General features: G+C 33.6%; 2 protein-coding genes across 3 annotated transcripts; one reads left to right on the top strand and one right to left on the bottom strand.

Moving 5' to 3' along the window:
• Positions 1-1346: 1346 nt before the first annotated feature.
• LOC105335925 (leucine-rich repeat-containing protein 1) lies at positions 1347-3870 on the top strand. The gene is made up of 2 exons (XM_066084115.1): positions 1347-1497; positions 1735-3870. Exon 2 carries the CDS (start codon positions 1748-1750, stop codon positions 3473-3475), a length of 1728 nt encoding a protein of 575 aa, XP_065940187.1. The 5' UTR covers positions 1347-1497; positions 1735-1747; the 3' UTR covers positions 3476-3870.
• On the bottom strand, positions 3777-14917 carry LOC105335787 (protein XRP2). 2 transcript variants are annotated; one of them, XM_011439917.4, is made up of 9 exons: positions 14728-14917; positions 10023-10140; positions 8741-8832; positions 8318-8490; positions 7030-7133; positions 6299-6427; positions 5677-5763; positions 5357-5456; positions 3777-5194 (listed from the first exon to the last, which is right to left on the bottom strand). In XM_011439917.4, the coding sequence occupies exons 1-9, from the start codon at positions 14913-14915 to the stop codon at positions 5019-5021; spliced, it is 1167 nt and encodes a 388-aa protein (XP_011438219.3). In that variant the 5' UTR covers positions 14916-14917; the 3' UTR covers positions 3777-5018. The 2 variants fall into 2 exon arrangements, with proteins under 2 accessions (XP_011438219.3, XP_011438296.3); XM_011439994.4 differs by lacking the exon at positions 14728-14917 and adding an exon at positions 10334-11378.
• Positions 14918-15777: the final 860 nt, after the last annotated feature.

The following is a 15777-nucleotide window of genomic DNA, read 5'->3' as shown; positions in this document are numbered from 1 at the left end:
TTACCACACGACTTATCTAGACATGAATGAAGGAGGGAAAATTTAATACGTCGTTTTTGGACTTCAAAGGTATTAATGATTTTTTCCAAAGTCAGATTTATTAAAAATATGCCCCTTTGAAACAAAAATCAGAAATGGCAGTTTTCAAGAAATTGTCTTACTCTAAACGTTAAGATTAAATTAATTTTGTTTCAAGGAGGCATTTTTTCACAATGATGAGGATTCCCCTTTTATATAGCGTGAATTCTGTCATATTTGTATGTGTAACCATTTTCAAAGAAGATGGGGGGATAAGATAGCGCAAATGCCCATTCGGTTAAGTCGTGAAATCAATTTTGATTTTTTCCCCAATTAAATCCATTTAAATATATTATAATACAAGTTTGCAAAAGAATAATTTCTGACTATATTCAGTTTTTAAAATATTTAACAAACGATAAAAAAAATTGCATTAAATTTTGGTGGTATCGAACCCATAACATAAAAACCCTAGATATATAAGGTTAGTTTTTGTCAGGTGCTCTAACCACTGAGCCATTTCAGACACATTAAAGCCTAAATACTATGTGTGACTTCGGCCACAAATTTACGAACTTGCATTATTTTTTCAAAACGTTCAATTGTTGGGACACAAAATGATATTTTTAATGTATAGTGGGTCATCTCTCCACTTTTTTGTTGACTGAAATCGGTTTGTTTTCCATTATACTTTATTTATATTATGAGAAAAATATGGAGCACAGACCCACTCCATGAAAGAAAATGCCTTGTAGTTCTAAAAATTGACACTATTTGCAGGTTTTGATGCGTATACGCCTGTTTGAGTCAACATATTCCAAGTATTGAACATATTTATAGGTTAATAAATCAATGATGTGTTAAATATATATTGTTTTAAATGATTTAAAAAAAAATATCAGATTTATTGATATTTTAATTTTTCGGTAGCTTGTCGGATGGTGTAGGGGCATTTTACACGCCTTATCCATCCATCTTCTTTATTTCATGGTCTTAAATAAGTTCGTACAAACTTTCCAAATAAAATTCTACACTGCTTTTTGTACAACGTTGCATGAAAAAATATTTACATCGAATTCTGTAACTTTGATTTTTCTATTTTATCTGCAACTTCTTCAGGGAAAATTAGCAAACGAACTGCAACACCCTCTTATACAAAAAAAAATCAGAAAAAAATAGTAGTTAAAAAGTATTCATCGTATCTCATTGCTTTCGTTTGGCTTTTATATACAGGCAATTTGTGTTATACCCATGCAGTCAATTTCAGCCTGTATCAGGTATTGCTTGAATCAATAAAGGAATACCAGAGACATTTTAAAGTCTATACGATAGAACTCCTGAGGGGAGAATATGCTGAAAAATTCATGTTGAGGTCAAGGTGTGAACGTGCGGTGGGATACAGGGATCAATACATCTACATATTCCAAGGAAGCAAACTGTGTGTTGTTATCCTGCAAGAAGACAGCTGGGACAGGGCAGGTATGTATTTCTATTATTCTTTTTCTTCAAGTTTGATATACAAAGTAAGCACAATCATGTGTACTCATTAAGAACGCAAGTATTTCTATATTCTTTTTTTTTTAATACTTTGAAATACAGTATATACAATGTAAGCACATGTATACTAATTAAGTGCGCAAGAATTTCTATTGATATGCGTATACTAATCTACTTCTGTGTATCTGTGTATATATATGATTGAATGTTGTTTCCCAGGGCCTAGAACAGCATGTCTAAGCTTCCATCCAGATTCAGTACGTGGAACACAGTAACCACAAAAACTGGACCTTATCGGAAGAAAGATGGCAGTGTTGTGTATAGAACGAAGCGACCGTTGGCAAGACCCCGCCATTCGGCTCGATCTCAGCAGCCAACGCGATACCCAGTAGCCAAAAACCAAAAGGGTCTTCTGGAGCTAAAGCTCTGTCATTATCACTTGATTGAATTTCCAAAAGACGTCTTAAACTTTACTGGTCTTCAACACCTCGACTTATCACATAACGTTATTCAAGAAATACCGGGAGCTATTGGACGAATGCGAAGGCTAAAAGTTCTGCATCTCCATGATAACAAAATCAGTCGTCTGCCAGAAACCTTATCCAATTGTATTCACTTAGAGGACATCAACTTGACCAAAAACGAACTATCCTCTCTTCCTCAAAACATCGGCGCATTAAAATCATTGCAAACGTTTCGTCTTGGTGAAAACAGATTTGAAAGTCTGCCACACGATATCAGTCTCCTTGGTAACCTGAAATACCTCGATGTTCACGGCAACCATTTGTGGTACTTGCCGTTTGCGCTGTCGCTCTTGGGGAAGCTGCATTATTTGAACCTCGCAGACAACAAATTCGAGCATCTTCCACTCCCAGTCTGCCACATAACCTCTCTTAAAGCCCTTCAGCTACGAGGTAATGGTCTTGCTAACCTACCACCTGATTTCGACTCTCTTAAACAGCTAAGAGAAGTAAATCTGAGCTTCAATAAGCTCCAGATGATACCCTCCAGCATTACTAACCTCCCAGAGCTTAAATATTTGAACCTCGCGGGAAATAAAATTCGCCACGTTTCGCACCACTTCGCCAGCTTTGCCAAATTAAGAGTGTTGCATCTGCAAGGTAATGAAATCGAACACTTTGCTGAAGGATTCGTACACATGCGTTATTTGAACGTGTCAGAAAACAGACTTTACACGCTTACTGTTGGGAGAATGAAGAAGCTGCAGCACTTAAACGCTAGCTTCAATCAGCTGGACAACATTCCCGCTGGACTCCTTTCGTGTCCGAAACTGGAAGAGCTCAAACTAAATGGGAACAAAATACAAGTGATTCCGCATGAAATCATACAACTGCAGAAACTACGGGTGCTGGACCTCGGCAACAACGAACTAACATGTTTTCCTCAAGTCATCGACAAAATGGTGAAACTAGATTACTTTAACGTACGAGGAAACTTCATCAAACAGAGAGAAGGATCGCCCAAACAGGTGTGGCCTCAGAGCTTTTCAGTGATGGTGAAAAAAGACAAGCCTTCACCACGATCAGTCAAAACCCCCATTCATGTAAACCAGAAGCCCAAAAAAGCCATGTCGGGCCACAACCAATCAGCTCGCAAAAAGCCAAGGTACACCACACAGTCACAGCACCTTGACGAGTTGTTGCAGAATGGTTTCTCACTCCGCCATATTGAAAACGGCCATGATTCCGTGATGCATCACTATAAAAGGGAAGAGGAGTTAGGCCACCCCCACACAAGGCACATTGTAGAGGACGGTCAGAACAGAAGGCAACAAGCAGAAAGACGGGACCAAGTGGCCACAGAGAAGGCCAAACACCGACTGGATATACAAGATGGCTTCAGTACATTCAGATCAGCAGACACAGACTTTCAACTGTTGGGAATTTGTAATCAGGTTGAAATGTTGCTCAACAAACAATTACTACAGCCAGCAATGTAAAATGGTAAACAAGTCAATGGTTATGACTGGAAAATGTTTGCCTTGCCTGTCATATTTATTGTAACTTTGCCGCATTTCAAAGGAACAGGCAAGTGGCATTAACTTGCAGGGCTTTGTTGGAATTTCTAAGAACAGATACTTGTATATGACAACAGTCAAATGAGTCTATCTACATCACGGCTTCTGATTTAACATTTTGCAGTATTCATGTAGTGTTGTTATAAATGGGTGGCACACACACCATATCTTTGATATACTACATGTAGTATTTCAAGAATTGCTGACCAAAGAATAATCAAAGTAACTGTTTCATTACCTATTTATATTACTATCAATTCACAATACACAATGTAACAACTGTTATTCAAATTCAATGGAAATAAAATACAAGCGCATTTGATGTATCTTGATTTTTTTCTCATTCTCTCTCCAAAAACAATTGATTCATTGCACCAACATAAAATGAAAAATTTTAAGAAATGCAAATTACCAGATAACAGTACTGGTAAACTGTGAAAAAATTGGGACAAAAAAAAAACATCTGATAAGTTTTGTATCTATGTATATAGGGATTAAGAGATATTCCCAATCAACCAGGGGACTAAAAGGCATCTGGTAATTGGATACAGTACAGTCGCATGAATTATCAGTTATATAATTATGAAATATGAGGTATATGAACAGAATCTCGAGAATAATTTATAGCAAAATAAAAGGACGGAATGTTTTGTGTTTCTTCAATCTTCACCATTTATAAGGACCTCTAAAAATACTAGAAGTGTACAAAATGTGGAGAATAATGAAATACATGTTACAATGACTGACATGCTCATGTGCGAAATGTCACACTGAATAAAAAAATTCTGTCTTGAAAGACAAGTAAACATAACAAATTTAATATAACTGACATCTGAGCCAATCGACATGACATTATTGTGAAAGGGACATTACTCCTGCTAATTTCTATTCTACACGGTGGTACGTTTACATTGTTTAAAGCTCTAAGGAGAAGGCCAAAAGTCAGCCGGTTGCACAAATTGCCACAGTATCACAACAGACTATGCTTGAAGGTCAAATAAAACAACCTTTTTTAAGCTCTACAACCCTGTCTGACAAAACTTTTGTCTCACAAAACATACAATATAAGTACATGTACAACCATTGACCTTAATTACTGAGGCTCATGCAGACAATAAAAAGAATTCATTTTGAGCAAAAGATGGTCTAAATTCATTAGGCCTTTTCATTACCGGTAAATAGTGGAAATGTTCAAAATTACAATTTGAAAGTAAATAACAACAGTTTAATAATTATACATGCAAATGGATTGTGCTCTTATTTGGTTTGCAATTTCATAAGCTGACAACAAATCTTAATTTAATGCTAATAAATAAATAACTTAAAAAATCTCATAAAAAAATCTTTTTTAAACTACAATGTCAATAATTTTTTTTTTGCTCAGTCACAAAATATAAACTATCAATAATGACTACAACACTCAGATCCTAGATCCATAAACTTGAATTAAAATTTTGGGACAACATCAGACTGCCATCTGCATGTCAGCATAGTTGTAAAAGTCTTCAATCTGCTTTTCCGCACCTGAACGGCTCTCGGAACAGAAATAGTCACATATTTGTTCCTGCTGGAATGCATTTAATGCTGATCGGACAAGTTCTATACAACCTTCTCCGTTGAATTCCAAGCCTATTACAGCACCTATAAAAATACAAGGGAAGGGGATGCATTAAAGATTTGAAAGAAATGTCAAATAATCTCTAAACTTATGTTCGCATCACACATCATAGATTATAAATGTATTGATCAAAATTAACATATTAAAATATTTTTCCTCAAGAATTACTGTTAAATGAAAAATACCTCTTTGAACAAATGGAGAATAATTCTCTGTTCCAAACACCCTTAAAGCATCACTCGGCTCCATGGAAATATCTCTCGTTTGTACTAAAACAACACTGGGCTAATAGAAGAGAAAAAAAAGGTGAAAAATTTACAATCAAGACTTTCCAAATAATTGTAAATACACAAGTAGTTTTTAAATTTCATGCAAATAAGAAATTTACAATTAAGATTTTCACAATAAAGGTAAAAATACATTAGTTTTAAAAGTTTCAAAGAGTTATCTAAAGGAATGCTGAATTTAATTTCCCCATTTAATTTAGAGCTTAATACCCACTAACCTGGCTTTCAAGCAGCTTATCTATGAACTGTCGAGCTCTGGTAGAGTTAGTGTTCTTGCCATCATTGAAAAACACAACCAAACAGGACTGCAAAAGTCAAATGAAAATCTATGTTGATGTTCTTTTTTTTTTTATAGATAATATATTTTGCAGCATTATACATTGACAGATTAAATGTTAATTTTTTTTTAAATTTTCTATAATGTTTGGAATTCACTACCACTATCACTTTTGAAAAGCAGTAGATAATCAGAGCAAGTAATTTTAATATGTACAGGAAGATTGCATTTTAAAAAAAAAGACTTTATGTACAGGTTACTCATGGATCCTTGTTCATCTTTATTCATTAATTTTACATCTATACACCCACACAAATAATGAAAATTTTGCAGGCCGCATATTTCATGTTGAGAGTTTTTCTTAATATGCAGTACACTACAATTTGAACAACCTTCATAATGAATCAAAGTTTTATTGTCTATTACCATGGAAATTTTAATTTCTACTAATTATTGACAAAGGGATTCTGTTAATTTGACAAACAAAATGAAAAATAAGACTGGAATGAGTATTTGTGACTTTTGTGTGCTGTACTACTGTGATAAAAAGTAGGCCATCTCACTTCATCAGAATTTTTGCGCCGCGGCCCCAGCGTGAGTGGCACCACACTGTCTGCCTTAGAGGTGGATACTGCAACTGACTGAAACTGTTCCGTACTGGGTAAGGGTATGTAGTCTTCAACTTTAGATTCCTGGTGAATAAAAGAAATAAAAGAATACCCTAATAATAACTTTCCAAAACAGAAAACAGTAGCTTAGCATGGATTATCAACATTTTAGATCGGAGGCAGCATGAGAGGTTTTCTAAGAAACTTGGAGTGTTTTAAAGCTTATTTAGAAGTCTATAATGATAATGCAAAATCTAAAAAATCAAAAAGATTTCATATGCTTTGATCCTGATAATCAAATTTATATTGATCCCCTAAATTGCCTTGCGTTTCTACGGAACAGATTTATATGCAATTGCTATTTTTTTTTAAGGAAATAAATGCAAATGCTGACAAACTTCCCTGATCTATGAATAGTGAATAATTAGAAAGTAAAACATAGGTGTTTATGTAACAAAATGAATACTGTAAATTCCTTATATTACGCAAGTACTTCACTCCGTGATCACAAGACGGTAAAATCGCGAACGTGGAACTTTTCTCCTTATTTCTTATAGTTTTCAACTCTCAGAAAATAACGGCGAGATTTTAAAATCCGCGAAGGATGCTTCTTGCAGTTTTACGCAGATATTAATTCCTTTTAGGAATTTACAGTAACATTTTATATAACAGCTTGATTGAAGCACCTCTGGTAGAAGTGAGTAGTGTTGCTCATCAGGGTCCTGTGAGAAATCATGGATAGTTCCCCAGTTATTGCTGAACACACTCAACCCAGCCATTTTGAATTGCACTGAAACATGAAAAGAAAAACCAATGACATGAGCATGCAATCCAATTTTATTTAAAAATGTGTTACATTTGATGAATAACTCAAATACTATGCAGACTTCAATAATATTGGGTATGTGATGAAATGTTAAAAATAGATTAGTATTGACAGTCAATCTTTCACTTTGGGACTCCTGAATGTACGATACTTTAAATAATACAACCATCCATGCTAGTACATTTACTTTTAGTTATCATGTGACCAAGTCAATTAAAAGTTTGTTGGGAGTGACTGAAATTAAAGCAACCCCCCCCCCCCCTCCATTATTGATTCAACTACCATATTTTATGAATCTTTTTTTATTACTTGCATATTCTCATTTTTGGTCTGTTGCAATTAAAGCATTTTTTTTCCCTTATGCAGGAAAAACATATTTACCGGTATATACCGGTAATTGTATGTTTTCCCTATTTTTTTTTTTAATTGTCCTTGTTTTTGATCCCCAACTTCCTACTTGTACAGTGTATATAGGTCTGCTCATTTTATCCTGAGGGAGAAGTGCCAACTTTTCGTCAACTACTCAAACACTTTAAGTGTCTTAATGTCCAACTTTTTTATTCTTGACTTAGAAATAGGACCATTCAGAGCACTTTCAAATAGATATATAATGATTTAGCTTGTATCTTCAAGTATCACAATGTTAATTTTAAGTACTCTAATGTTGTGTAAGCAAGTGCACAAACAAAATAAAAAAGTAAAAAACAACCAATTGAAATATTTTGTAATAAATTCATGCCAAAACAACTTTTTAAGGATGGATAAACTTCAGTTTTGCATATATATTATTTGATATGGGAATTTGTGTAACTTCAATATTTCATTTCCATAAAAACAAATATGCTTTCAATAGGCTTTTAAGTACATGTACATTACCTGTCCTTAATCATTTGAATCCATTTTATATCTTGTTGATTTTGTGATTAAGTAATTACTTTTAAATTCAGTAATATTGTGGTGTCTGAAGTCCATGGTACCTTTCTTAATTAAGATATTCATTTAAATGTAATTGATGTAGAATAAATATAGTCTGAATAATACCGGTAATGTTGAATTAAGTTGCCTAAAACTTTTTTGACTTTTGATGTCAGTAATATCTGTTACCAGTAGTTATACCGGGTAATTAATTTGATGGGCGAGGCACTTACTTTTAAGTTCTGGATAGTGATACTGGTAACAAGCAAACTTCATTCCAGATGACGCTTCTATAATGGGCTGTGTGTTGCAGCACAGAAATATGTCGATTTTACTGCAGTCTCTGGTTCTGAATTGCTGGCAGGCAACAACAATTTTACAGTTTTTACAATCTCTAATGAAAACACTGAAAAGAGACACATTTTTATTTTAAAAACAATAGCCATGCACTTTTTCATATTTGGATAAGAAATCGATATATTTCTTGGATGAATGAAAAAATCTGCCAGTAGATATGTTAGTTGACGTCAATTTGAAATTTTATGTCATAATCTCGATTTATTGAAATGTACTTATAGATCAATGGACTCCCAGCTGATGTTTAGAGGAAACATGATTGTTTATGTTCACGAAATTTTCAGAGTCCCAGGACTTACCTAGATTTGACAGGTCCAAGAAAGATGTTACAATCTACACAATCATCTATATTTATCGCTGCTATGTAATCAAATACATAGATGTTACAATTCTGAAAAAAAATATATATAATTGAAAAATCTAAAAAATAAATGTAAATGCATGTGCACAGGTATACAAAATACAGTGAAAAACAACAAATTTGTGTATTAAATCTTCATCAATAATAAGTAATCTAGAGATTTTTTATCATTGAAATCACGTTATTGTACATGTAAACTGGTAAATAATATATTTCTGAAGCAGTCTAGCAGACTAATTGAAATGAGATCCTTAGATCTGCTCACACACAACTGCTACACAGAGCAGCTATAGCGACTCCTACGTCAGAAGGCTTCGTCATCAAAGTACCAGTAGGCTTCAGAAACATTTAATTTCCAAATTACATCTTATTACATATTGCGCAGCGATCGTATGTGAACGGATCAAAGGATCTAAATATTTCAATTAAATTGATTTCTGTAGGTAAGAATTTTTAAAAGAGACCTGCAAGCACCAAATTATGAAACTAAATATGCATATATATTTACATCTTTACTGTGTATTTTACAATCACCTCAAAAGCAATCATTTATTTCAGTCTAAATGGAAGTGTTTTTATTACATCACTACCTGTAATATTGGGGACATAAAAAAATAAGACATTGCAGTTGGAAACTTCTCGATCAGTCTCCGATCTGCAGATCTTGTCAGCTAACAATATGACAGAGATTAATTTCCAAACTACGCCTTATTTCCATAGCAATGTATCATATTGCTGCAATATTAAAATAGAATTCAGATACTTATTACTGGGTAATACCCGGTGTTAAACACGAATGACACTTTTGGTAAACAAAAGGATCAATTTACAAATCGCCACACAATCTTGGCTGTATATACCATATTGGCCAATATCAAACATTGATTTGTATTATATCATTCCTCTTTTCTAATGAAAAAAGAATCTGCAAGACATTTCACAAAGTTGCATTAGGGATTGGAGGTTTATACGTGTACTGATATCAAATCATTTTACATGTATTTCCAATTTTGCAATTGCAATGCTGATTTTCATTAAAAAAAAAAAATTCTAAGTTTTTTCTCAAAATCTCTTAGACTTCAATTTAAGATGTTTCAACATTTTTTATTGCTGCCAATCTCAATAATGTTTATGACTCTGATTATCTTATCATCAGAAAATTAATCAAGTTAAAGAACAGATTTCTGTTCCTCTGATCAAGATCTGATTATGACACAAACCTTGCAGTTCTGGATGACAAACTGTTGTCCATTGACTTGTCCAGGGACTCTTCCTAAAGTTGAATCTGATTGGTTCTCTATCATATAGTCCTTCACATTTATCTCCCTTCTCTTGTCCCTATAAATAATGGTAATTAAAAGAAGTTAGTTCAATCAACAAATTATTCTCAATATAGAGTAATTACAATCCTTTGAATTTTTACATTGGAAATGCGAACATGTAAGTCCTATATGCATCTATAAGCATTTCTGATTACAAAAAAAAACCTTCTCTCTTCATGCATATAGAAAGTTTTTAATTATGTATGTACCTGGCTTTTTTCAAACATGCCCTCCATCTTTCACAGTAAATGTTTAGACAGTTCATAATACAAGTGCAAAATCAATTCATGCGGTATTTGTTTATTGTGAAACAAACACAATGGAATTCTTTTAGAGATATTATTGGAATTATTGAGTTTTCACACCATGCAGTTTCATATTTGAGTCAATTATCAAATAACTTCACATCCTTTTACAAGTTTGTTTCCCATAAATATGATATTTGAATGTCGCCGACTGGTTCCTTTTAGTGGATTATGCACACAACAACTTTACAATTCCGTTAATTATTTCCTGAAAAAGACACATCTCACAATCAAGTGACCATCTTTTTTTCCCCTTTCTAGGAAATACGGAGAAGTCAAAGTATCAAAACATCAACAAACATTCAGAGTTTGATCTTGGTTCCCATGCCGTTGCAATATCCGCTCCGACCACACAAATGATGTTCCATTATACTTCTCATCAGCGTGGAATGCATCACCATACAAATTAATCTAGAAAATGGGACGAGGTAATAGCCATAACAATCTCTATACCTGGAAGGCTGCTGTCACTTTAATATTGATTATGAGATCAAAGCCCAATCAATGAATGAGTATTTGATGATCAGCACTGAAAAGGCCGTGGTTTCATCTACCTGGCTGCATTGCCTGTTATCAAGGGGGCATGAAATATTAATAAAACCAGCAGCATTACAGAAATTGCATCGAGAGAACGGCCCAAATTATCCAGAAAGCGATTGTCTTAGCGTTGGGTTTTACACCATTGAACATATCCTGTGTTCCAAAAAAAGGAGTCGTAAAGTTCCGGGTTGACACTTACGCATTATTCAATCATTTAGTAAATAAGAAACAGGTGAAGTTGCTGTGTTAAGAAGTGTGAAATACTGATCAATGCTCGTGTAATACTTTTGTGACCATACAACAAAATATCAGTAAATGTACATGAAGGGATGAACAGTAAATTGACCACATGAGGTTCAATATACAAATGTAAATATTACAATCTGCCTATCCTATGCAGAAGACTATAAAAACACCTGTGTAATGAAAATTAATCAGATGTTTAGCATCCACAGTTATTAGATATCTATATATATGCAGGCACTCCTTTCATTTGAATGACAGACCTACATATCCATCCTCACTGCCCTCCCCCCCAAAAAAACAATACCCCCCCCCCCCCAAATACATGTATATATAAAAATCTACATGTTATATAACTACATATATTATCATAAATATATGATTTTAGTACTTGTCATTTCATGATTCCAAGATTTCAAATTTTTTAAATATATAAAATTTCTAACTTCCTTTTTGCTTAAAAATAATGTAGATTTTATAATTCCTTCTCATAACATGAATGTTTAAAATACACTTGATTCAATGGTTCATGTGACAGCCACCATTTTTACTCAAAACAGCATAAGTGGTTAGTGCATTAGTTTTCTCTCTCATCTCAACTCTGGTTAACAAGCAATCAAATCTGTATCCTTATAATATTGTGTGTGGAGGGGGGGGGGGGGGTAAATAGAAAACAAAAACAAGACCATTCTATTCGTTAGAGCTTAAAAATTACTCGTACAGCACAGGAAAAACCAGATTCCTCTTGAAATCTTCTATAACCCATTTTGTCATGCCAAAAGTGGCTGCCCTCAACTTTGTGTAAGTAAATATTAGAAAGATATTATAGTATAAGAGAGATTAAGTGTTTTTCTCATCACTTACATATGTTACAAAAATTGAGTTTGACTCAAAAAGGGAATACATATAATTCATTCACATGATGATAATTGAATAATATATAAAAATCAATTAGGTAAAAAACATGTATACATAAGGAAAAGCCTTAACTCGTAGTTGTTTTGTTTTCACAATTTCCTTGCATGCATATTGAAAAGTTTAATGATGCTTATGTTTTATTAAAAAATTAAGCAATGGCTGATTCAAAGTAATCAAAAGTTTTTTTGTTGTATTCAATGCATGGAACATGTTTGAAATTGTAAAACACATATTTAGCAAAGGCAAGGACTAAAAAGCCTCATAAAGGAGAACTCGAGAAGACAGGGGCTCAGTACATGTGTGACAATGGAGAAGCTTTGTCATGCTTCTTAGAAAATGCTAAATCCCAATATTCTTTTATGAGCAAAAATTATTAATCTACATCCACAAAAAGTGATCATTACATAACTTTAATCTTTTATTAAATTTTAGTTTGTGTCATCATGATAATAAATTGACCTTGAGTATCAGAGTTATGACACACCCATAGTTCATTAGCTAGCTTTGTGCTATTCCTGATGTTTCTTGCCTTTAATCAGTATTGATTTTTGAATTGAATTTACAGGATGGTATTAAATAAAGCAATGTAGGTTTAACCTTTTTAGTTTTTGTTATGATTAATTTATTAATTTTCCATTTATTCTAATCTATAATTATAGAGTCCACTCCCACAGGATGTAAGAAAGATTCAAAGTACATGTATCAAACTAAGAATGCATGTTTCATCAGGAAAACAACATTCAAAAATAAGCTAAGAATGCAGGTTTCATCAGGAAAACAGCATTCAAAAATAAGCTAAGATTAGGACTTAATTAGGTTTTTTTTTCTATATTTGTAACATTGTAGGATTTTCACACATGCTCATGTGTTATAAGGCATTCCATAAAAGATCCCAAAACTTTTTTTAGCTGTTGCTTAATGCTCTTTTGCTAAAGCTCTGTAAAAAAAGGTGCATTCTGATTGTTACGTGGCTAAACCTTCTAATACAGACCATTCAAAAAGTGAAAAAATCTATGCACTTTCAAGCCTCTTACATTTATACCTAACTACTGTAAATGTATTAGATTTACAGTACCGATCAGACCCAACCTAACAGAAAGTAAACCCCAACTAAACCCTGGGTTTACTCTCTGGGTTTACTGCGGGTTTACTAGAGTGGACCCAGAGTAAACCCAGAGTGGACACAGAGAGTAAACCCGGCCAGAAGTATACCCCTGAAAGCAGAAGCTAACTGTGCATTCGGAATATACAAGGGGTAGGAATTACAGGCAGTAGGATAGTAAGATTAAAATACTAGTCTGCTTCACACTTCAGTGCATACAGTTGACCTTAAAAGCAATTTCAAAATATCCAGAGTAAACCCCGAGTAAACCCAAAGTAAACCCCGAGTGCACCCAAATTTTCAAAAAGTTAACCCCAAGTACACCCCAAAAGTAAACCAGAGGTTTAGTTGGGGTTTACTCTGGTGTTAGGTTGGGTCTGATCGGTACTGTAGCTGTGTATTCTAATTAGCGTTTTTGGCAGAATGCAGCTTCCCCGTAACAAAGTACATCGCCAAATGTCAACCATATATATTGATCAACAGCACATTCAGGAATGAGCTAAATAAAATTCATGCTAACATGTTGAAAAATCATTTTACGCCAAATAATGTATACGCCAAATATAATGAAATTTATTTGCAAAGACCTAATTTCGTGATTTTCCAGAGATAAACTTGTTTATGGTGACTAATTTTCATGATCAAGCTTTACTTGCACCTGTGTCATTATTATAGCCATAAGGCAAAGACTAGAATGCGGCAAGAAATATTAGTGATGACAAGGCTTTCGCAAACCTTGAACAAATTTCTTGCACCTGAATAAAAGTTGGATTTCAGTGAATAGTTTACAAGTAAACAGTGTCTAGAAACATTATTATCCAAAATTATCAGCAAAAGTTCATAAAAATGAAATTTAATTTTATCAAATCTTTGTTTGTTGTCTTCTGTTTTATAATTTGTACCTTCTATAAATGAAGCCATCGACATGTAAGAGAAGCACTGAATTTGATATGACTTTGTCAATAACATCATGATTATCAAGTATCAAATGAGTTTAAATTGTCCTGAGGTCAGTCGGCTATCAGTTGTCAGTGGACTATCAGTTGTCAGTGGGCTATCAGTTGTCAGTGGGATATCAGTTGTCAGAACCCACAGGTTGATACTTTACTTTCATTTTTGTAGCCCACAGGATTTTTTCTTGTGTGTAAAATCCTTTGGGTTCCATCGTTGACGGCTATGTCTCAGTGTGACACGAAAACTAACAGCCCACATCCACGTGGATGTAAGCTATGCCTGTCAACTTCTCATAAGAGAATAACTATTTGGGTAAATTTATTTTATAGAAACGTGTCTGTGATTTTAATTCAAAAACATATTTACAGCTGATTAATGCAGAAAGAATGATTTGCATATTTCATCAAGCAATAGGAATCATTACACATGCAAGTATTTTTTCCGGACGTTTTCTATAATTACAAAAGCGAGGCTAAATGGTTTGCTTCTTAATGAGAATCTCATTGTTTACACTCGATACCGCTAACGTGATGGATCTTACCAGGAATATTGCTTTGGGGCTTCCTCTACAAGTTCTTCATGGCGAGATGACCGACCGAATCCAAACTTCGACAATAAACAACCCATTATTTTTTCAGTTGCAACATTCACAACCGCCGAAAAAAGTAAAGAAAAAGAGTCTCTAAGTGCAGGTAAATTCAGGTAAAATTTACAGGAAGTCAAAATCATTGGAATGACGATCCCGACTTAAAATAAAAAAAATACCAGGGACTGTGGATTCTCATCCCCTAATTAATAAATATGTAATAACATTCAACTTAACATACAACATCTTCTTTTTGCAAATGTACGTAGTGATACATTAGAAAACAAAAATATCTTAGGTACATTTTGCATCGAGATCTCTTAAAATGTAACGTACGTTACGTACATATAGGATATGATAATGGGTACTTGTAAACGCCCTAGAATAAGAATAATAGAATAGAATAGAATAGAATAACCGGAAGGTCCAAGCCGTATAAAATTAAACAGGGCGCGAGAAAGCATGGGTCTACCTTAAAACCTATTGCATGTTTTCAGTTTTTACCATTTTTATGAAAATGTTTATTAAAGATCCAAAGAAAAACTGTCGGATTTATATTTATTCTAAGAAATTTAATTATGAATTTAATCTTTATACACTCATCTTTAAACATTCATATCCGTTATCTTATGTAATATCTTTTATATCTCAATTGTTATAAATTATATTGCTTGTTTTGTTAATCTCTATTTCTATTTTTTTCCAAAATGATAATGTGAAACAGAAAATGGGGAACAGAAAATTAATTCCCTTTTTCAATTCCGTTAACAATAAGGATTTTTTGTATCCGCCTTTTTAAAAATAGATTTTCTTTTTAAATTATCATCCTCGGAATCCCACGGCCGGTCTAGCTACATAAGAGGTAAGAAAAGCGAGACCGACTGTGTGTTTCCAACAATGTTAAATTATGTGCAATTATATGCTAAAATACATTGATAAAAATCCAACATGATTTATCGTTTAGGGTGGGATATTGCGTTTGTAGTGTACATGTAGTTGTTGATT

This window comes from Magallana gigas, chromosome 5, assembly GCF_963853765.1.
Source record: "Magallana gigas chromosome 5, xbMagGiga1.1, whole genome shotgun sequence".
NCBI lineage: Eukaryota > Metazoa > Mollusca > Bivalvia > Ostreida > Ostreidae > Magallana > Magallana gigas.
The sequence above is the reverse complement of the archived record's forward strand: the minus strand, read 5'-3'. Positions and strand labels throughout refer to the sequence as shown.